Raw genomic sequence first — 22,273 nt, 5'->3', positions numbered from 1 at the left:
CAAGTCGGAGATGGGCAGATGCCCAGGAAATGCCAGCTGTGGGTGCAAAGAAGCTGCTACTAGACAGTAGAAGCTGAAGATTCTGCAGGAACAACAAGGGCTAAAAACTTCCCCTTTGGAGGACGGATCCCTCACACTGTGGAGAGTTGTGCAGAAGTGTTTTCCTGAAGAAAGACCACCAACAAGCCTTGCTAGCTGCAAATCGTGTGGTTAGGATTTTTGGATGCTGCTGTGGCCCAGGAGGGACCAGGATGTCGCCAATTGCGTCTGAGGACAGAGGGGGCGTCGAGCAAGACAAAGAGCCCTCTCAGAAGCAGGCAGCACCCGCAGAAGTGCCAGAACAGGCACTACAAAGTGGAGTGAAATGGTGCTCACCCGAATTTGCACAAAGGAGTCCCACGCTGCCGGAGGACAACTTAGGAGGTCGTGCAATGCAGTTTAGAGTGCCGTGGACCCAGGCTGGACTGTGCACAAAGGATTTCCGCCGGAAGTGCACGGAGGCCGGAGTAGCTGCAAAAGTCGCGGTTCCCAGCAATGCAGTCTGGCATAGGGAGGCAAGGACTTACCTCCACCAAACTTGGACTGAAGAGTCACTGAACTGTGGGAGTCACTTGGACAGAGTTACTGGATTCAAGGGACCTCGCTTGTCGTGCTGAGAGGAGACCCAGGGTACCCGTGATGCAGTTCTTTGGTGCCTGCGGTTGCAGGGGGACGATTCCGTCGACCCACAGGAGATTTCTTCGGAGCTTCTAGTGCAGGAAGGAGGCAGACTACCCCCACAGCATGCACCACCAGGAAAGCAGTCGAGAAGGCGGCAGGATCAGCGTTACAGAGTTGCAGTAGTCGTCTTCGCTACTTTGTTGCAGTTTTGCAGGCTTCCAGCGCGGTCAACAGTCGATTCCTTGGCAGAAGGTGAAGAGAGAGATGCAGAGGAACTCGGATGAGCTCTTGCATTCGTTATCTAAGGAAATCCCCAAAGCAGAGACCCTAAATAGCCAGAAAAGAGGATTTGGCTACTTAGGAGAGAAGATAGGCTAGCAACACCTGAAGGAGCCTATCAGAAGGAGTCTCTGACGTCACCTGCTGGCCCTGGCCACTCAGAGCAGTCCAGTGTGCCAGCAGCACCTCTGTTTCCAAGATGGCAGAGGTCTGGAGCACACTGGAGGAGCTCTGGGCACCTCCCAGGGGAGGTGCAGGTCAGGGGAGTGGTCACTCCCCTTTCCTTTGTCCAGTTTCGCGCCAGAGCAGGGCTGAGGGGTCCCTGAACCGGTGTAGACTGGCTTATGCAGAAATGGGCACCATCTGTGCCCATGAGAGCATTTCCAGAGGCTGGGGGAGGCTACTCCTCCCCAGCCCTAACACCATTTTCCAAAGGGAGAGGGTGTAACATCCTCTCTCTGAGGAAGTCCTTTGTTCTGCCTTCCTGGGCCAGGCCTGGCTGGACCCCAGGAGGGCAGAAACCTGTCTGAGGGGTTGGCAGCAGCAGCAGCTGCAGTGAAACCCCGGGAAAGGCAGTTTGGCAGTGCCAGGGTCTGTGCTAGAGACCCGTGGGATCATGGGATTGCACCAACAATGCCAGGATGGCATAGAGGGGGCAATTCCATGATCTTAGACATGTTACATGGCCATATTCGGAGTTACCATTGTGAAGCTACACATAGGTAGTGACCTATATGTAGTGCACGCGTGTAATGGTGTCCCCGCACTCACAAAGTCCGGGGAATTGGCCCTGAACAATGTGGGGGCACCTTGGCAAGTGCCAGGGTGCCCACACACTAAGTAACTTAGCACCCAACCTTTACCAGGTAAAGGTTAGACATATAGGTGACTTATAAGTTACTTAGGTGCAGTGTAAAATGGCTGTGAAATAACGTGGACGTTATTTCACTCAGGCTGCAGTGGCAGGCCTGTGTAAGAATTGTCAGAGCTCCCTATGGGTGGCAAAAGAAATGCTGCAGCCCATAGGGATCTCCTGGAACCCCAATACCCTGGGTACCTCAGTACCATATACTAGGGAATTATAAGGGTGTTCCAGTAAGCCAATGTAAATTGGTAAAATTGGTCACTACCCTGTTAGTGACAATTTGAAAGAAATGAGAGAGCATAACCACTGAGGTTCTGATCAGCAGAGCCTCAGTGAGACAGTTAGGCATCACACAGGGAACACATACCTATAGGTCACAAACTTATGAGCACTGGGGTCCTGACTAGTAGGGTCCCAGTGACACATAACCAACATACTGAAAACATAGGGTTTTCACTATGAGCACTGGGCCCTGGCTAGCAGGATCCCAGTGAGACAGTGAAAACACCCTGACATACACTCACAAACAGGCCAAAAGTGGGGGTAACAAGGCTAGAAAGAGGCTACTTTCTCACAGGAGGTTTCACTGTTGTACTGCACAAATACTATACACATTGCCTCCTAACATAAGCCTGCCTTCTGTGTGGCAAACTACCAGAGGGTGAGCACAGGTTAATTTATGGAATGTAACTGACTTACCCTGACTAGGATTGTGATCCCTACTTGGGCAGGGTGCATACCTCTCCAAATTAGAGAACCACTATGGGCTTGTAATGGTTTCTCACACTTGTAAAGTTAAACACACATTCATAATGGGCTATTATACCAACAATATTGACTACGTACCTCTAGCTCTCCAGCTATGACCATACATGATGTTTGGTATGACTGCTTGGGAGGATAATTTGTTTGTTCATCCCTTGCTAATTCACTTAGGGACGTTCAACCAACTAAAGAGCCTCTTCACAAGCTAAAAAAAGAATTGCCTAACCAAACACCCATGGTAGCCCATGGTATACAGGGAATGTAGGAGAGCAAAGACAAAATTAGTTAAAGCAATAAAAGCTAAAAAGAATAAGTTGGAAATAATGGACAGGAGAAAGATTTACAATGGCACCCTCGGGAGCAGCAAAAGCGAATGTGAGGTCGTTCAGTGGATGGAAATGAAAGAAGCACTGCAAATGAGATATACAAGGTATTTCTGATGCATTATAGTTAACAGCTATGTGTATGCAAACAGCCAACTGGAGACATGTCTCCTTAAAGGCTTGGCAAGTTAATTTTGAACATTTTCTGTTTGCTCATCCTAATGTGTTGAGCTCCCTAGAAAGTAGGTCAGTAGAGATTCCACCTCCTCATGCAGAAGCTACTATACCCTTGATCACTGGTCTTTTCCATTAAGAGACACAGAGGAAGTCTTATTCTCCTAGAAGCTGGAGAAGGCTCTGGAACCTGATAGGATCCCTGGTGACCCGTACTCATCTGAATACACCCTTTGAGTCCTCTATATTAATATTTTCTTGAATGTTATAATTGCATGTGAAGGGATTCCTTAATCCTCAAAGGGAGTGGAAACTGTTTCCATTCCCCCAAAAATGGAGCAAAGACAGCCCTGCAAACTACAGGCCTATAAACATGATTGCTAATTTGCAGAAAAAAATCTGCAACCAAGTGTCATCTAAATTGAATGATTGGTTGGATGAAAATCACATCTTTACTGATCTACAGGCAGGATTCCAGTCAAAAGTAAGCACTATTGACCAGATCTTTTGCTTCCAGACACTATGCTGAAGTATATTCTACTTAAGTAGGATCACCTCTGCATAGCTTTCATTGATTAAAAAAAAAACTGTTTTTGATCTAGTTCCTAGGAATTTACTCTGGGATGTCCATAAGAATTATGGAATTATGACTTCACAGACTCCTTATTGTCAATTTTGATGAAACTGAAATATGGGAGCATATCCTCTAGTATAGTGCGGTACCATGGGGAGCTTGATAGAAGGGTTCATACAGCCAAGGCTGTAAGACAGGGATGTGTTTCGGCCCCTACTTTATTTACCATTTTTATTAATGGGTTGTAGACTGTCTGAATTAGTGCAAAATGAAATACCTAAATCAGAGCAGCCCACCACCCGTGCGCTTATGATTTTTGACGACAACCTGCTGATGTCACGAACCCCTATGGGCCTGCAAACAATGGTAAATCAATTTTCACATTCCTGCGCCTGCCCAGAGCTTGAGATTAATGCAGGGAAAGCCAAATTCTGGTTCTGAACACCCACTGCTCTCATAAGTGTACAATACTAGTAGAGGGACACTCCACAGATAGATTAACGAGTTTCAACTACTTAGGCATCCAACTTGCAGATCCCCTGTCTTGTGCTCCACAAATAGACAAAAGTAACTTGGTACTACAGCATAGATATATGTTAATAGTCGTAAAGTACGCCACCATCTCATGTAGGCTACTTTCTCCAGCTCTAGATGTCTGTATGGCAAAGGCATTGGGAGGGGCTCTCTACGTGGTTGAAAATGTGGGTCTACTTGGACATGGTGCATTTGAGAGTATGTGAAAACTCTTTTATAAGATCACTGGTTATATTTCCCAACAGTGCCCTACTGATTCCGTAATGTCTTGATTTAACCCACTGTGGACCGTGTGGCCAGGGTCGGGTTGGGATGAAAAAAAGGGCCGGCACCATAAAGAAAAAAGTGGCCCACAACTGCGGATTATTCCTTTTCACATAACACTGCTTCTATGTTTTAAGTAGTATCAAAATAAGGAGGGGTGGGTTCTCCAAAAGAGGCATGTCTAAAAAAATTGAATTATTTCAGTCAAGCTGCTAAGATCTACGAAATAGTTATTGATACTTAACCTTTGTTTTCTTAAGTCCAGTGAGATTAAAAAAAAAAAGGCAAACTTCGCCAGCACTCCTTGCGCATGGATTAGTTCACATAAGTGAACCATAGCTGAATATCATTGAGGTCACTTGCATTCAGCCCTGTCTCTTCTCAATCTACATACATTAGCTGAGCCAAGTTATCTTTTTATATCAATGGCCGGCCCAGGAGTGCTCGTATTGATGACTCCTGCCCTGTTTGTTGGTGAAAAGAAAGTAACTGAAGCCAAAGTGCATCCTGATACAGGCCTCCAGGAAGGCCACTTAGGTCCCCACTGAGCCTCTGTTGGCATCTGAACAGCAGAGATCGATCATAATTTGGTTACCACTCTGGCCTAAAAAGCGGCCCACAGCTGCATCTCAGATACTGGCCATTTGCCATTGCCCACCTTACCAATCCGACCCTGATGTGGTCAATCTCAGACCACTGTTAAATTGGACTGGAATCTGGTATGTGTATGAACTAGAGTTGCATAGAAAGGGATCTGATTGGTTTGGATATATATTGCACTTCTCCTTGATTTAGTTACATTAAATCTCTGTTATTGAGGCTAAACCTTGGGGAAATATGGGAAAATTCTGAACTATTGAAAAGTCCTGGAACTATTAAGGAAAACTCAGAATCATTGGTTGCAGATTGATACTGGCAGTTTGTCAGTGAGAAAACCTGGATTGAACAGAGAAAGGAAGGTTTAATCGATACATTTTTATCCCATACATATATTCCAGAATATGGATCTTACATGAATAGAATTGCAGCATATAGTGCAAAAAAACTTGTACCTAAAAATCTTTGGCTGGTATCCTGCCAGTTAACTCTTTTTCTGCTAAATAGGCTAAACATACTGTGGCAAATGATACTTGCCCAGTTTGTGCTACACTAAAGGAAACTGAACATAGGCCCTCATTCCTACTTTGGCGGGCGCCGCCCGCCAAGCGGGAACCGCTAGAAGACCGTACCGCGGTCAAAAGACCGCGGCGGTCATTCTGACTTTCCCGCTGGGCTGGCGGGCGACCGCCAAAAGGCCGCCCGCCCGCCCAGCGGGAAAGCACCAGCAACGAGGAAGCCGGCTCCGAATGGAGCCGGCGGAGTTGCTGGTGTGCGACGGGTGCAGTTGCACCCGTCGCGATTTTCAGTGTCTGCCAAGCAGACACTGAAAATCAATGTGGGGCCCTGTGTGGGGGCCCCATGACACCCGTTCCCGCCAGCCTGGTTCTGGCGGTGAAAACCGCCAGAACCAGGCTGGCGGGAAGGGGGTCGGAATCCCCATGGCGGCACTGCTTGCAGCGCCGCCGTGGAGGATTCACAGGGGCAGCGGGAAACCGGCGGGAAACCGCCGGCTTCCCTTTTCTGACCGCGGCTTTACCGCCGCGGTCAGAATAGCCCCAGAAGCACCGCCAGCCTGTTGGCGGTGCTTCCTCCGTCCCCTACCCTGGCGGTCTCGGACCGCCAGGGTAGGAATGACCCCCATAATTTCTTATCTTTTTGTCCAGCACATAGTGCACCAAGGAAAACAAGGATTATTCCCTTCTGTTGTGCACTGAGCATGAGACACATCTTAGAGGTGATGAGCACAGATACCTCGAAAAATATTGTTTTCTCACAGTCAAATGTTTTGTCCTGGGCTTGTAGTTACGTTCTTGCACAGTAAGATCTTAAGATGAAGGACTGCACTTTGTCAACACATTTTAACTGGTTCCTTACAAGGGATATATGAGATGATGTATACTAGCTCTGTCACGTTCTAAAATGTTAACCTATATGCTGTGTGTTTTAGTAATAAAACAGTGTTTTATTGTTTTACTGATGGATGTTTACGATTCTGTGAACTATGCTTGTTTTAGGGGGATAAACTATGATAATAAATTAGTTTTATGTGAGAGTGAGCAGTAAGCAAGGGTTTAGCAAAACGAATTGGGAGGAAAGGAATACATGATGAAAGATTTATAGAAAAGGTACACCCAGCCTGAACCCCGACCCTGGTTTAAATGACTGACTAGCAGACATAAGTATGAACTGTTGAGGAAGAAGGAATGGGGGCACTGGGAAATACAAAATCCATTGGATATTTTTGCAGTGAACATGGTCTACCTACTGAAACAATCACACTCTTTCAAGAGCTGCTACTCCTTTAACCATTACATTTCCATAATATGGTTACTTTAGAACTAGCTCTTACATTTATATGCAAACTGTTAAAATGCTATGCTGTCTTTTACCTCTAACCCTATTGTATTTATGTTACCTCTCTTGTTCCATTGTACATCGGCATCAGCAATATCGCTATAAGCGTTGTTGTCATGCTGTAACTCAGAAATTCCAGACTAGTGGTAATTTTAAAAATTGTTCCTATTTTTGAGAGCTGTAACTGCAACAGTTTAAATTATTTTAGGCTGGACATCACAGAAAGGCAAAGACTGATATTGTCTCTATATTCCACCGACTATGCTAATATTATTGATCTATAGCTCCATCATAGTTCACTTAATACTAAGTTTCTGCTTTCCAATTTCTTCTTTGCCTTTCTGTGATGTCTATTGTATATCCTGTGGGGTCAGCAACTAAACTGTTTCATAGAAAGATGTGAAAGGCTCTCACCAATCGATGACATAGCCACCCACACTACACCAGCAATTACTTGTTCTTTTACTTGTTTTGTGTCATTTCTTTAACATCAAAATTGTGTCGTTTTATGCTTTCATCTTTTAACTGCCCGTTCTGGAGAAATACATATGCAGCTTTATCGGAATCTTCTACTGCTGGCCCCTCTAATAATTTCAATACATCAAATGTTAGGGAAGATACAAGGTGCTTATACGTGTGCTAATCTGGGTCAGTCTAATGATGCCATTGGGGTTACTCACTATACTGCGCAGAATATCATCCGGTACATTTCTTGGGTGCTTACACACAGCAAATGCAGAAGAGTGGCTGAATATCACTGGTGCCTCCGAAATATTGAGAACTGCTCTTGCTGTGTTGACCGACGTGTGAGACAAATCTATCATCATTCCCAAACGGTTCATCTCTTTCACAACTTTCTAGAAGACAGAACAAAATCCTTTAGTTAAGTTGTTACGTTTCTATATTACCGAAAAGTATATCTATGCACATTTCAGGACTGGTGTTGTCTTAGGCACATAAGGCATTATTCAGAAACAGGTATAACTAAATACAGATAATTGTGGTGTAATTTTCAGAATATGGTTTGTGAGTTATTCTGATAGTATTTAAGTAGAGTCTTTGCTACACTTGCAAGACACTGTTGTTAATAGTAAGGGCTTGGAGCCCACCCATTGTTTACCATTTGTTGGCTTGGGTAGCACTCTTCTTCACAGCCTCGAAATTGGGCACTGCTGGCATAGCATCATTTACATTCCTTTCTTTTCAGCAGGACCAAGCACTGATTGATTCAACTTAAACAGAAGGTGTGAGACTGCCAAAAATGTTCCCACCAAGACAAACAAAATTGTAAAGTTATATTTTCTACAGTTAACTTTCTTTCATTTTCCCAAGTCTTCTTTACTCACTTTGCACTCATGTTTTGCTTTGCTTTTGCTTCTGTCACTGTTCTCAAAAGATGAGGATTATCTTCTAAATATTGCAATGTGATATTGTTTATGTTTTATGTGTAAATTCTGAAATGATGATTTAACACATAATTGTGCAGTACACACCATTCCACCCCACTCCAAACCAATCCACCCCAATCCACTCGACCCCATACTAACTCACCCACTCCACTGTATCCCACTTGAGTCAATCCACCACATTCCAATGCAATCCACCCCACACCAATCCAATACACTGCAAAATCCACCTCACTCGAACCCACTCACCCAATCCAATCCCCTTTAATCCACCACACTCCAATCATCCCAACCTATCCCAATCCAATGCACCCCAATCCAGTCCAATCCTTCCCACCTCACCCCGCCCTAATTCACCCTACTCCATTCCAATCCACCCCACTCCAATCCATGTCAACCCACACTAATGCACCCTAATTCAATCTATCCCTTGCAATCCAATTCATCCCACCCCACCCCAATCCAGTTCACCCCTACAAAATCCAATCCACCCCACACTAAATCCAATCATCCCCATACCAAATCCAATCATCCCCATACCTATCCAATCCACCCCATCCAATCCAGCCCAATCCAGCTAAACCCAATCCAATCCACTTCACCCCAATCTAATCCACCCCACCCCAATCCATTCCACCAAAATACACCCCACTCAGGTCCACCGCAAACCAATCCAATACACCCCATACCAATCTAATCCACTCTTCTCCCCAATCCACCCCACCCCACTTCTATCAAACCCACCCCATTCCAATCCAATTCAGCCCACCACACTCTGATCTATCCCACACCAATCCAATCCACCTTAATCCACTCCACTCTAATCCAAGCCTCCACAATCTAATACAGTCCACCCTTATCCACCCAACTCCAACCCACCTTCATCCAACCCACACCAATCCAATTCACTCCACCTCACTTCAATCCACCCCACCCACTCCAATCCAGTCCAGTCCACTCCAGTCCACTCATATTCAATCTAATCCACACAATTAATTCCATCCCAATCCATCCATATCACTCCGCTCCACCCCACCCCACTCCAGTCCAATCCACCCCAATCTAATCCAGCCCATTGCATTCTAACACACTCCAATCCACCCACCCTAATCTAATCCACCCCAATCCAATCTACCCCACTTTACCCCAATCCCACTCCAGTCCACCACACCTCAATTGTCAGACATCTTCAGTAGACTTGGTCCCTGTGTTGTGTAATTTGTCAATGTCCTCAGGGTTATAAGGTTAATCACTTGCGCATAGCGCCACAAGACTCCCAATAATATTATTGCCATAGTCTGTATTATGAATGTATGCTCTAGTGGCATCAAGGCTTGTTATTTATTTGTCATTATGGGGGTCATTACAACATTAACGGTAAAAGCCGCTTACCGCCGTGCAGAAGACCGCCAATACACCGCTGCGGCTGCGGAAATCCGCAACAGCTATTATGAACCAAATCTCGGAATACGCTGCAATTCAGACACCCACACAAGTCCGCCACACCAAAGGTCAGTGATAAACTGGTGAAAACAAATCCTCCACCGTCACGCCAACAGAAACACGCCCATGCTATCACGACCCACGAATCCACGCGGCGTTCCTTCAACCGCGGTATTCCATTGGCAGTACACACCGCTGCGCTCAAAATACACACACATCTCCAAAACACCGCCACATTGGACAAATCAAATTACACACACCTGATACACATACAAACACCACTCCCACACACCCAACACAATATAAAACACACACCCACATCACCCACAAACCCCCACGACCAAAAATTATTGATGAAGGCCAGAGAGAGAGCACAGCATAGACAACCCCACCACACAGAGGTACACAACACCATCACCCACACAACATCCATGCACAAAACACCACACACCACTACACATCACCACAGTCATCACCACATACACCACCCCACACATCACCTACACCACCCCATGGCACGGCAAAGACACCCCAGGTTCTCTGAGGAGGAGCTCAGGGTCATGTTGGAGGAAATCGTATGGGTAGAGCCACAGCTATTTGGAGCACAGGTGCAGCACACCTCCATAGCTAGGAAGATGGAGCTATGGCAAAGAATAGTCGACAGGGTCAACGCAGTGGGACAGCACCCAAGAAATCGGGAGGACATCAGGAAGAGGTGGAACGACCTACGGGGAAGGTGCGTTCCGTGGTCTCCAGGCACAACATCGCGGTACAGCGGACTGGTGGCAGACCCCCACCTCCTCCCCCACAACTAACAACATGGGAGGAGCAGGTCTTGACCATCATGCATCCTGAGGGCCTCGGAGGAGTCGTTGGAGGAATGGACACTGGTAAGTCAAATCTTAACTATCATATCCCCCACCCTACCTGCATGCTATCACACACCCCCACCCTCACCCCCTCCCCTATCACTCCAACTCCTCACTAATGTACTAATAACACAAACCACCCATCCCAACACCAAGCCCTACATGACACAACAAAGCATGGACACCCCTCACTAAAGCATGCCCACTGCACATACCCATAACACCCCCCAACCATCTTCACACAAGCCCCCACACAGGAATGCTAGCACTGGGGTACACGCTCACCCACCCATTGCACACCATGACACACACAGATGCAATAATCATGCTTTTACACCCCTGTAGGACCACTACCTACTGTCACCAGACAGGAGGGTCCAGACATCTCCACCCCACCAACAGAAGAGGCCCACAGTGCTGACAGCAGCTCTGGCCAACTGGATCTAGATGACCAGCCTGGACCATCGTGGGCCTCAGGACAGTCAGTTCCCCTCGCACAGGCACAGCCCAACACAGACCTTCCACCCTCTGGAAACACCAGCACAGCACCCACCCAGCTGGCCCATACCTCCGTCCCCAGGACACGTCAATCAGCTGTGTGTCCACCACTACAGGGAACCCAGGATAACCCACCACCCCAACAACAAGGAACTGGGGCAGTAGTAGTGGGCACACGGTCCAGGGGACGGAGGCACAGGAACACAGGGGAACTGGGAGGGCTGCTGTGCAACATGGGGCGGACAGGCCAAGGGAACCCACTCTCCATGAGGCCCTCTCCTCCCTCATGGGAGCATACCACCACTCCCAGAAGACGATGGCTACGGTACTGGCCAAGTTTCAGGAGACCCAGCGCCTGCAGGAGGAACAGTATTTGGGGTTCAGTGAGGAACCCAGAACCATCAGCTCTGCCCTGGGCACCATCGTAGGGGTGCTGAAGGACAGACAGAACACCATGAGGGACACCGTGGCACTCCAAGGGGCCACTGACACTAGCATGGACGATGAACTGCCCACCACCTCCGCCGGCGCTAGTGGACAGGATGCCCCGCCACAGGACCACCACACCAGCACCCCACCCCCTGCAGACGGAGAACCACCCCGCAAGCGGTCCCTGAGATCCAGGAACAGGACAGAGCACGATGGCAAGACCCCCACCAAGAAATGAGACCACCCTGATTGTCATCCCACTGTCCCACTTTGTAACCCTGTCCATATTGCAACTGCCCCAGCTCCACTTCCTATGCCCATATGGGCAGTGCACCTGTGAGACTAATAGACTGGACTCTGCCATGGACATTCCTCCACCATCACCCCTCACCATTTTACCACCCTCTCCAATATTTAGCACTTCAATAAACACCCTTAAAGCACAAAACAATCTGAAGTCAGTCTGTGATTTAGAAAATGTGTATTAGCTAGGACAGTGACAAAATCCGTTATCAAATGTAATGTCAACATACCTATGTCACACATCACAAGTCCATGAAGGATGCAAGTAGATTACAGACACGTTGGTAACCACACCTGTGAAACCATAATGGAAATGTACAACTCAGTTACCAAATTCTGCTTGAAATTGACAGACAGGATAGAGGTAGAAGTGTGAAAGTACTTGTAGTAGTCAAGAAAGTGTTCTCACCTGTGTGTCACTGGAAATATTGTTGGATGACTAAGTCCCTGTTGTCATTGACTTCTTCCTCTGCTTCCTCCTCATCACTGTCCACAGGCTCCACAGCTGCCACAACACCGTCATCTGGACCATCCTCCTGCAGAAAAGGCACCTGGCGTCGCAAAGCAAGATTGTGAAGCATACAGCAGGCGATGATGATCTGGCACACCTTCCTTGGTGAGTAGAATAGGGAACCACCTGTCATATGGAGGCACTTGAACCTGGCCTTCAGGAGGCCGAAGGTGCATTCGATCACCCTCCTAGTCCGCCCATGGGCCTCATTGTAGTGTTCCTCTGCCCTGGTCCTGGGATTCCTCACTGGGGTCAGTAGCCATGACAGGTTGGGGTAACCAGAGTCCCCTAATAGCCACACCCGGTGCCTCTGGAGTTGACCCATCACATAAGGGATGCTGCTATTCCGCAGGATGTAGGCGTCATGCACAGAGCCAGGGAGCATAGCATTTACCTGGGAGATGTACTGGTCTGCCAAACATACCATCTGTACATTCATTGAATGATAACTCTTCCGGTTCCTGTACACCTGTTCACTCCTGTTGGGGGGGGACCAGAGCTACATGGGTCCCATCAATGGCACCTATGATGTTAGGGATATGTCCAAGGGCATAGAAGTCACCTTTAACAGTAGCCAAATCCTCCACCTGAGGGAAAACGATGTAGCTCCACATGTGTTTCAGCAGGGCAGACAACACTCTGGACAACACGTTGGAAAACATAAGATGGGACATCCCTGATGCCATGACCACTGTTGTTTGAAAAGACCCACTTGCAAGGAAATGGAACACTGATAGCACCTGCACTTGAGGGGGGATTCCTGTGGGATGGCGGATTGCTGACATCAGGTCAGGCTCCAACTGGGTACACAGTTCCTGGATTGTGGCACGGTCAAACCTGTAGGTGATGATTAAATGTCGCTCCTCCATTGTCAACAGGTCCACCAGCGGTCGGTACACCGGAGGATTCTGCCATCTCCTCACATGTCCCAGCTGACGGTGCCTAGGAAGGACAACAGCGACCACAGAGTCAAGCAACTCAGAGGTATGTACCCACAGCTACACAGAACACAAAACATAATCCAAAAAGTTGTCTGTAAGCGTGTTGAGTCCATGCCTAGGTATGTGTGACGCAGTTGAAAATGAAGCCAGGTGGGCCCCTGAAATGGCGGCTGCCTGACCTCTAAAGTGGGACAATGGGATGTGAGGTAACTGCGCTGGCGTTGTACACCGTCGCGGTAGGTGGTCGAAGACCGCTGCGCAATGCTGCATTGGTTAACATTGGACCCTATGGGTCCAAGGAGCCAATGACGAAGTGCGCCGGCGGTGATGATACGCACCGCCGCGGACGTCACCGCCGCGAACGTGACCGCCATTTTCTATCTGTTGAATCACTCGATACCTGATCTTCGACAGGACCTATACTGCAAGTGCTGCTGTGACCTCGGTCTGGAAGAGACAATGGCTGCTGCGTCTGGGGAAAGGGCCCCTGCCTTCACTGCACAGGAGTTGGAGAAGTTCGTGGACGGGGTCCTCCCCCAGTACACGCTACTCTACGGTCCTCCAGACCAACAGGTGAGTACATAGGGTGCAAGTTGTATGGGCTATGCCTGGGTGGAGAGGGCTGGTTGTACGAAGGAAGGGGGCAGAGTTCTGCGAGCATGAAGGACAGTGAATGCATGTGCCACATGGCAAGGGCAGGGATGTGGGCCACTCACTTCGACGGTGCAGTTGGTAATGACTTCTCTTCTTCCCCTGTACATGTCATGTAGGTCAGCGCCCACCAGAAGGATATTTGGCGTGCCATTGCCAAGGACGGACGTACCCTGGGGGTCCACCAGAGACGGAGCACCCACTGCCGTAAAAGATGGGAGGACATTCGCCGGTGGAGCAAGAAGACGGCGGAGGTTCAGCTGGGGATGGCCTCCCAACGTGGGAGGGGTGCCTGTCGCACCATGACCCCCCTGATGTTCCGGATCCTGTCGGTGGCCTACCCGGAGTTGGATGGGCGCTTGGGGGCATCACAGCAGACACAAGGGGGTGAGTACAACATCATTCTGCGGACTTTGCGTGCAGTGAAGGTGTCTGGGTGGGGGAGGAGGGCTGTGGGTTTCCCTAGGCCAGGGCGAGTTCCGTAGGCTAGGCCCCTCCGTAATGCAGGCCATGTGGCACTCCACCCCACCTCTGTAGAGTGCCAAGTACAGGTATACATGCCCCTGTGTCATCTATGTGTGCTGATGTCCACTATAGTCATGTAGGCCATATCCCAGGAACTGCATCTGTAGAGCCCAACAGCGCGGCCTAGTGCAGGGGGCTGCTGTGTCTGTATTGTCCGCCAACGTTAGCGGTAAGCCATGCACTCAACCTGTCTTTCTTCTGTCGTCTCCCCCCCCCCCCTTTTTGTGCTCTCCCTGTTCTTTTGTGCATCAGCATCATCAGGCGAAGGTACAGTGGCACCGGAGCACGAGGGAGCTGCATCCCACATGTCCATGGAGGGCCACACCACGGACTCTGAATATACCAGTGGGACGGAGGGCGAGGGGAGCTTCACGGCGGTCACCGGATCAGCAACCAGCGACACGGACTCGTCCTCCGATGGGCGCTCCCTTGTGGTGGCGGCAAAATCTGTGCCCCCCACTTCTACAGGTACAGCCACCACCCACCTACCAGCACCGCCCTCCCAGCAGCCCCTCAGCCTTCGCCCCGTGCCCGCTCACCTAGGAGGGTGGGCATCACCTTCGCCCCAGGCACCTCAGCCCCTGCCCCTGTCACCTCTGCTGCCCTCAGTGAGGAGGCCATTGACCTCCTCAGGTCACTCACTGTTGGGCAGTCTACCATTGTGAATGCCATCCAGGGTGTAGAAAGGGAGTTGCAACACACTAATGCATTCCTGGAGGGCACTCATTCTGGTCAGGCTGCCCATCATCGAACCCTGCAAGCTCTGGCCTCAGCACTGATGGCAGCCATTGTCCCTTTCTCTAGCCTCCCCCCTCCAACTTCCTCCACCCAGACCCAATCCCCTGTACCTCTGCCTATCTCAAGCACACCATCAGACCAGCCTGCACACACGTCAACACACAAGGGAAGCTCAGGCAAACATAGGCACCACACATCCCACAGGCACTCACACAATCATCACACACATACAGACACAGCAACATCCACTGCCTCTACTGTGTCCCCCTCCTCGTCGTCTCCCTCCTCCCTCCCTCCCAGTGTCGTCTAAACTCTCACCTGCATGCCCTACCACTACAGGCACTTGGACCCGCACCAGCACACCCACCAGCACACCCCGCTCACCTGCACTCACCACCCCCACTACCATTTACACGTCTCCTGTGTCCTCTCCCAGTGTGTCTGTGACGCCCCCTCCCAAAGTACACAAGTGCGGGCACACACACACCCAACATCCATCCACCTCACGACAGCCTCCAGCACATGCACCTGCACCTCAAAAGCTACACCTCCTACAACCACTTCCTCTTCCTCCACTCCCAGACCCCCTCCAGCTACCCGTACCAGTGTTCCTAAGAAACTTTTCCTGAGCAACCTTGAACTCTTTCCCACCACCCCCCCTCCAATTCATAGGTCCCATACTAGCACCTCAGCCAAAAAATCTCCGGTACCAGTGGTGCCTGTTAGAAGTATGTGGAGTGCACCGGGCACCAGGGCAGCCAGTGTGACACGGAGCCAAAGCACAGCCAGTCCCCCCCCCCTGTGAAGCACCAGAAGTTGGACAGTGCCCGACGGGATAGGGGGAAGACTCCAGCCGGCAAAGCCGCTCACAAGGGTCCCGGGGGGAGTGTCCACTCAGCTGTGACTCCTCCCAAGGTGGGGAGGGGGCAGAAGAAAGCACCAAAGTCTGGGAAGAGCAGCAGAGCGGAGAAGGCCGCCATCATCCCCGCTGCCCAGGAGGCCACCGCCAGCCCGCGCGTCACTGGCCAGGAGACCACCGCCAGAGTCAGTGCTCAGGAGGGCAGTCCCATAGTCACTGGTGAGGAGACCACCGCCAGAGTCAGTGCCCAGGAGGCCAGTCCCATCGTCAGTGGCCAGGAGGCCACCGCCAGAGTCAGTGCCCAGGAGGGCAGTCCCATTGTCACTGGTCAGGAGGCCACCGCCAGAGTCAGTGCCCAGGAGGGCAGTCCCATCATCACTGGTCAGGAGACCACCGCCAGAGTCAGTGCCCAGGAGGGCAGTCCCTTCATCACTGGCCAGGAGACCACCACCAGAGTCAGTGCCCAGGAGGGCAGTCCCATCGTCAGTGGCCAGGAGGCCACCGCCAGAGTCAGTGCCCAGGAGGGCAGTCCCATCGTCACTGGTCAGGAGACCACCGCCAGAGTCAGTGCCCAGGAGGGCAGTTCCATCGTCACTGGCCAGGAGACCACCGTCAGAGTCAGTGCCCAGGAGGGCCCCGGCAGCCACAGTCCCACTGGGCAATGAGGGACCGCCATGGCAAACACCGCTGCACAGGTCAGAGACAGCAAAGTCAAGCACCGCTGAACAGGGCAAGCACCGCTGAACAGGGCAAAGACCGCCATGGCAAGCACTGCTGAACAGGGCAAGCACCGCTGAACAGGGCAAAGACCGCCAGGGCAAGCAACGCTGAACAGGTCAGAAACGGCAAAGTCAAGCACCGCTGAACAGGGCAAGCACCACTGAACAGGGCAAAGACCGCCATGGCAAGTACCGCTGAACAGGGCAAGCACCGCTGAACAGGGCAAAGACCACCATCGCAAGCACCGCTGAACAGGTCAGAAACTGCAAAGTCAAGCACCGCTGAACAGGGCAAGCACCGCCAACTCAAGCACCGCTAGTCCATGTGCGGCAGGGGCAGTGACGGAACTGGGACCGTCACGGGGAGAGTGATGCACTCTCGGCACCAGTCCCCCTCCAGAACCAGTGGAGAACAGCATCCACTACCTCAGTCCTTAACAGGATGAAGCACTCTGGGCACCAGTCCCCCTCCAGAACCAGTGGAGAACAGCATCCACTACCTCAGTCCTTAAGAGGCTGAAGCACTCTGGGCACCAGTCCCCCTCCAGAACCAGTGGAGACTGTCATCCACTTGAGAGACTGTGGCTTTTCACTCCCCAGGATGGTACAGTGGGCAACCCACCCACTGTAGAGACTTGTGAGACTGTGGCTTTGCACTCCCTAGGATGGTACATGGTAGAGTGGGCAACCCACTAACTGTAGAGACTTGAGAGACTGTGGCTTTGCACTCCCCAGGATGGTACAGTGGGCAACCCACCCACTGGAGAGACTTGTGAGACTGTGGCTTTGCACTCCCCAGGATGGTACAGTGGGCAACCCACCCACTGGAGGGACTTGAGAGACTGTGGCTTTGCACTTCCCAGGGTGGTACAGTGGGCAACCCACCCACTGTAGAGACTTGTGAGACTGTGGCTTTGCACTCCCCAGGATGGTACAGTGGGCAACCCACCCACTGGAGAGACTTGAGAGACTGTGGCTTTGCACTCCCCAGGATGGTACAGTGGGCAAGCCACCCACTGGAGAGACTTGAGAGACTGTGGCTTTGTACTCCCAGGATGGTACAGTGGGCAACCCACCCACTGTAGAGACTTGTGAGACTGTGGCTTTGCACTCCCCAGGATGGTACAGTGGGCAACCCACCCACTGTAGAGACTTGAGAGACTGTGGCTTTGCACTCCCCAGGATGGTACAGTGGGCAAGCCACCCACTGGAGAGACTTGAGAGACTGTGGCTTTGCACTCCCCAGGATACATCAATGGGCATGGAGCCCCCTCGTGGATCTGGCGTGGTGCTGTCATCCGGCTGAGGTTCCCCCCCTTCCCTTCCCCCTGAGGTGCCTGTTGTATTTCTATCTGAGGCCCCTGCAGTGTTCTCTCCGTTTTGCTCAGGTATTGTGTGTGGGCCACACCCATGCATTTTGGGCCCAGTGGTCCACGGACTTTGAATGGTGCATACCTGCACAACTAATCGTGATGTATATTCTGTTTAATGTGTATATATATCTGTATATATTTGGTTACTGTATTTTGATACATTACAATGGTTGCACTCATTTCCTTTTGTCTTTGCATTCTTCCGGGAGGTTTGGGGGTTGTTACTGTTATGTTTGGATATGTATTGGTGTGTGTGTTGTAGTGGTTGAGGGTCGGGGTGGGGGTGGGGGTGTTGCGTGTGTGCGTCCCTGACATTTGCCTCCCCCCTCCCCTATGTCGTAGGTGCAGTACTCACCGTTGTCTTCGGCGCCGGCGTTGATGATGATCGTACAGGAGCAGGAAGTCTATCGCAGGGAGTATTTGGAGTTCCGGCTCCATGGTGCCCTCCTTCCTCGTGGAGTGTGTAGAGGTGAGCGTTTTCCCATTGAAATGGCTGTTTCTGCTGTGTTTTTATCCACGGTGAATCCGCCCCGGAAAAGGTGGCAGATTGGTAGGTTGTCATAAATGGGCGGTACATTGTCTCCCGCCTGTCTGTTGGCGGTGACCGCTGCGATGTTTGTCTGTACCGCCGTGGCGGTCGGAGTGTTGAAGTGGCTGTCTTTGTTGGCGGTTTCCGCCACGGTCATAATTCCCTTTTTTTTTTCGCCGGCCTGTTTGCGGTCTTACCGCCGCTTTAACTCTGTCCGCCAGGGTTGTAATGACCCCCTATGTGCCTTAATGTCACCAGTGTTCATTGGTATTTGCCTTGTTATTGCCAATGCTTGTTATTTTCTGAAAGCCTAGTGGTTGCTAAGTTTTGTTCTAGGAAGTACCAATCGTGCAATGAGCATGCTCTGTGCATGTTCTCACACTGGTTGTTTCCCTGGTTACTAGGCAACCGCTATGGCCCTGGGGCTTAAGGGAGTGTTTTGCCTCGTGCTTAAACACTTACGCTGAGTGGCTATAAAAAGCCAAGCCACGCACATGAGGGTGCTTGGCTTTTTCCTGTTTTAGCACGTCGATCCTTCAGGATGTGTGGAGCCCACTTCTTCCTCCGGCTCTCTTTGTTTGGGCGTGGGCACTGTCTTTCAGCGGTTCCTGGCAGCGGCACTCAAATTGACAGCAATCTTCTGTGATCCCCACCAGTCAGCTAAGTGGAGCGTGCTTTCTGGGAAATTGTTTGTGTGATTTGGGCTTGTTTTCCTGAAACTCAGACAGTCGTGCTTGAGCCCATATTGAACTGCTTGAACTAGGACTTCCTGATGAATACTGTGGGGGTCTTCAGAAGATTTTTCCTGTTTATGCATGAAAGTATTTGAGCATCACTTACGAAGTAGGCCGTTTAGTCTTGTTTCCTCCTTGTTTATAGTTATCTTTATTTTGCGTGAAATTGCTCCTGGCAACACCTTTGAGTTATTTGACATTATTTTTCAGTTATAGTTATGCTAACGAATAGTTATTAGGGAATGACTGTTGAATTCTTCTGAGGGTGTCTGACCATCACTAAAGATTCCAATATTCCTTGTTCTAAGGATTAATAGCATCGACCCCCTTATAGTTCAAAAAGGGAAGAGTGAAAGATGTGTTATCATGAGTGACAGGTAATTATGGCCCTCATTAAGACCCTGGTGGTCAGTGATAAAGTGGTGGTTATACCGCCAACAGGTCAGCGATAGCTACAGCCAAATTATGACCATGGCAGAAAGATCTCCGATAGACAGCCAATGTACCACACCGACCACCAGGGCAGAAACAACAGCCACCACCGCGGTAGCCACCTACAGCCAGGCCGAAGTCAATTTTCCACCCACCATATTAAGACACAGGAAACAACCACCTTTTCCGGGGCGGTACCAACGACTCAAAAAGCCTGGCGTAAACACTGCACAGAAGGGAAAGGACTCACCATTGGAGACACAGGGAAGAACCACGCCGCCATGGAACTAGAACTGCATGTCTTCCCGATGATCTTCTACGATCTGCTCCACCACGAACACCAACGCCGGCGAAGATGATGACGGTGAGTACAGCCGCCTAGCACTCAAGGAAGGGGGGGAGGAAGAAGAGAGTGACACACACACCCCATACTCACAACAAGATGCATTATAAAAACAATTTTACCCCATCACTCGGCTGAATAAGACAAGGACAAAACGATTTTGCAAAAGTAGATGTAATGAGATCAACACAGTATGAAAAATAAGTTAGGCAAGATAATAGATATATATGTACAGAAAAAGGGACACAGCCCAGTCCACAATTTGCGTAGGCCACATGGCCACAGGCCAAAGCCCAAGGCCACACGTCACCTGCTCCAACATGGAGAGAACACTGCACGGGCATCAGTTGGTAAATAGGCAGGCATCTCAGGGTGACAGGGGGCACCTCAGAGAGGAGATTAAACAAGACCACTGGTTCTGGAGGGGGCAACCTCCCCTGTGCTTGATCCTGGGGAGTGATGGGCCATAGTCTCTCAGCTGGGTGTCATATCCACTGGTTCTGGAGGGGGCAACATGCCCTGTGCTTGATCCTGGGGAGTGATGGGCCACAGTGTCTCAGCTGGGTGTCATAACCACTGGCTTTGGAGGGGGCAGGCCGCACAGCAGCCCATGGAGGCAGGATTACATACTGTCCACCGGTGGTGACGGCTGCACAGTGGTGGTGCTGTTGGTAGGGGGAGGCTCCTGCCCATCCTCTGCAACCTCGGACAGCTGCACAGTGGTGGTGCTGCAGGTGAGGGGAGGCTCCTGCCCAATTTCTGCAACCGCGGACAGCTGCACAACCATGGTTGGTGGTGGGGGCTCCATCACACTTCCTGGCCCAGGCCCCTGGGTCTTCCTACCTGCTGGTGCAGGCTCCTTGGTCTTCCTGGCTGCTGGGGCAGGCTCCTTGGTCTTCCTGGCTTCTGGGGCAGGCTCCTTTCCCTTCTTGCCTGCTGGGGCAGGCTCCTTGGTCTTCTTGACTGCTGGGGCAGGCTCCTTTTCCTTCTTGCCTGCTGGGGCAAGTTCCTTGGTCTTCCTGCCTGCTGGTGCAGGCTCCTTCCCCTTCAGGCTGCCTGGTGCAGGCTCTTTCCCATTCAGGACATGTGGCCTGGAACCCATTCCACCACGAGTGGGTATAGTGACGACTGGAACTGTGGACTGTGTGGCTGAGGTGCTTGGCTGGGTTCTTCCTAACCTGCCCATACGTGCAGGATGAGGGTAGGGGTAGGGAAGAGGTCAATGGTGGATAGAAACCGTTTTTAGGGACATTTGGGCAGGAAGAGGGAGAAGGAATGTGAGTGGAGGATGAGGGAGTGGTTGTTGGAGGTGTCTGTCTGCTGCTTTTGGGTGCAGGTGCAGGTGCATGGGTTGTATGCTGTTATGAGTTGGATGGCTGTTGGGTGTCTGAGTGCTTGCGTTTGTGTATTTTAGGAGGAAGGGGGCAGACACAGTGGGAGAGGACACAGGGGACATGTGCATGGCTGTTGTGGAGGTGTCTGCCAGTGAGGTGGGTGTTTGTTCTGCTTGGTTTGATAATGCTGGTAGTGGATGATGATATAGTGCATGCAAGTGTGAGTGTGGACGGAACTGGGTGGGAGGTGGTGGAGGAGGAGGGGGACACAGTGGAAATAGTGGACGTTGCTGTGTCTGCAACTGGATGGTGTTTGTGTGAGTGCCTGTTGGGTGAAGTGTGGTGGTTGTGTTTACCTGTGCCACTCTTGGGTGTTGTCTTGTGTGCATGCTAGTCTGCCTGTGTGTCTGAGATGGGTTGGGGTTGAGGAGAATGGGACTAGGAAGTGGAAGCTGGAGGGGGGACGGAAGAAATAGGGACAATGGCTGCCATCAGAGAGGAAGCTAGAGCCTAGATCGATCTCTGTTGGGCTGTCAATCCAGTGTGAATGCCCTCCAGAAATGCATTAGATTGTTGCATCTGGGCTGCCAGCCTCTGGATGGCATTCACAATGATTGACTGCCCTTCAGAGATGGATCTCGGGAGGACAATAGCCTCCTCAATCAGGGCAGCAGGGCTCACTGGGCAGGTCCTGAGGTGCCTGGGGCGTAGGAGATGCCCACCCTCCTGGGTGAGCGGGCACCA

The 22,273-nt window shown here is 50.7% G+C and overlaps 1 protein-coding gene across 4 annotated transcripts in view; it reads right to left on the bottom strand.

The window, feature by feature from the left end:
• The window catches only part of LOC138267357 (dipeptidase 2-like), a 527,669-nt gene that overhangs the window by 57,859 nt on the left and 447,537 nt on the right, over positions 1-22,273 (bottom strand). For 3 of the 4 annotated variants that reach the window (XM_069216257.1, XM_069216255.1, XM_069216258.1), the window contains one exon: positions 7,573-7,749. The exons of the other annotated variant lie outside the window; for it this stretch is intronic. In XM_069216257.1, the coding sequence (XP_069072358.1) occupies positions 7,573-7,749 (177 nt within the window). The remainder of the gene's footprint in view (positions 1-7,572; positions 7,750-22,273) is intronic. 4 annotated transcript variants of the gene reach the window in all.

The sequence above is a fragment of the Pleurodeles waltl genome, chromosome 12, assembly GCF_031143425.1.
Source record: "Pleurodeles waltl isolate 20211129_DDA chromosome 12, aPleWal1.hap1.20221129, whole genome shotgun sequence".
NCBI lineage: Eukaryota > Metazoa > Chordata > Amphibia > Caudata > Salamandridae > Pleurodeles > Pleurodeles waltl.
Note: the sequence above shows the minus strand (reverse complement) of the source record. Positions and strands in the feature narration are given on the sequence as shown.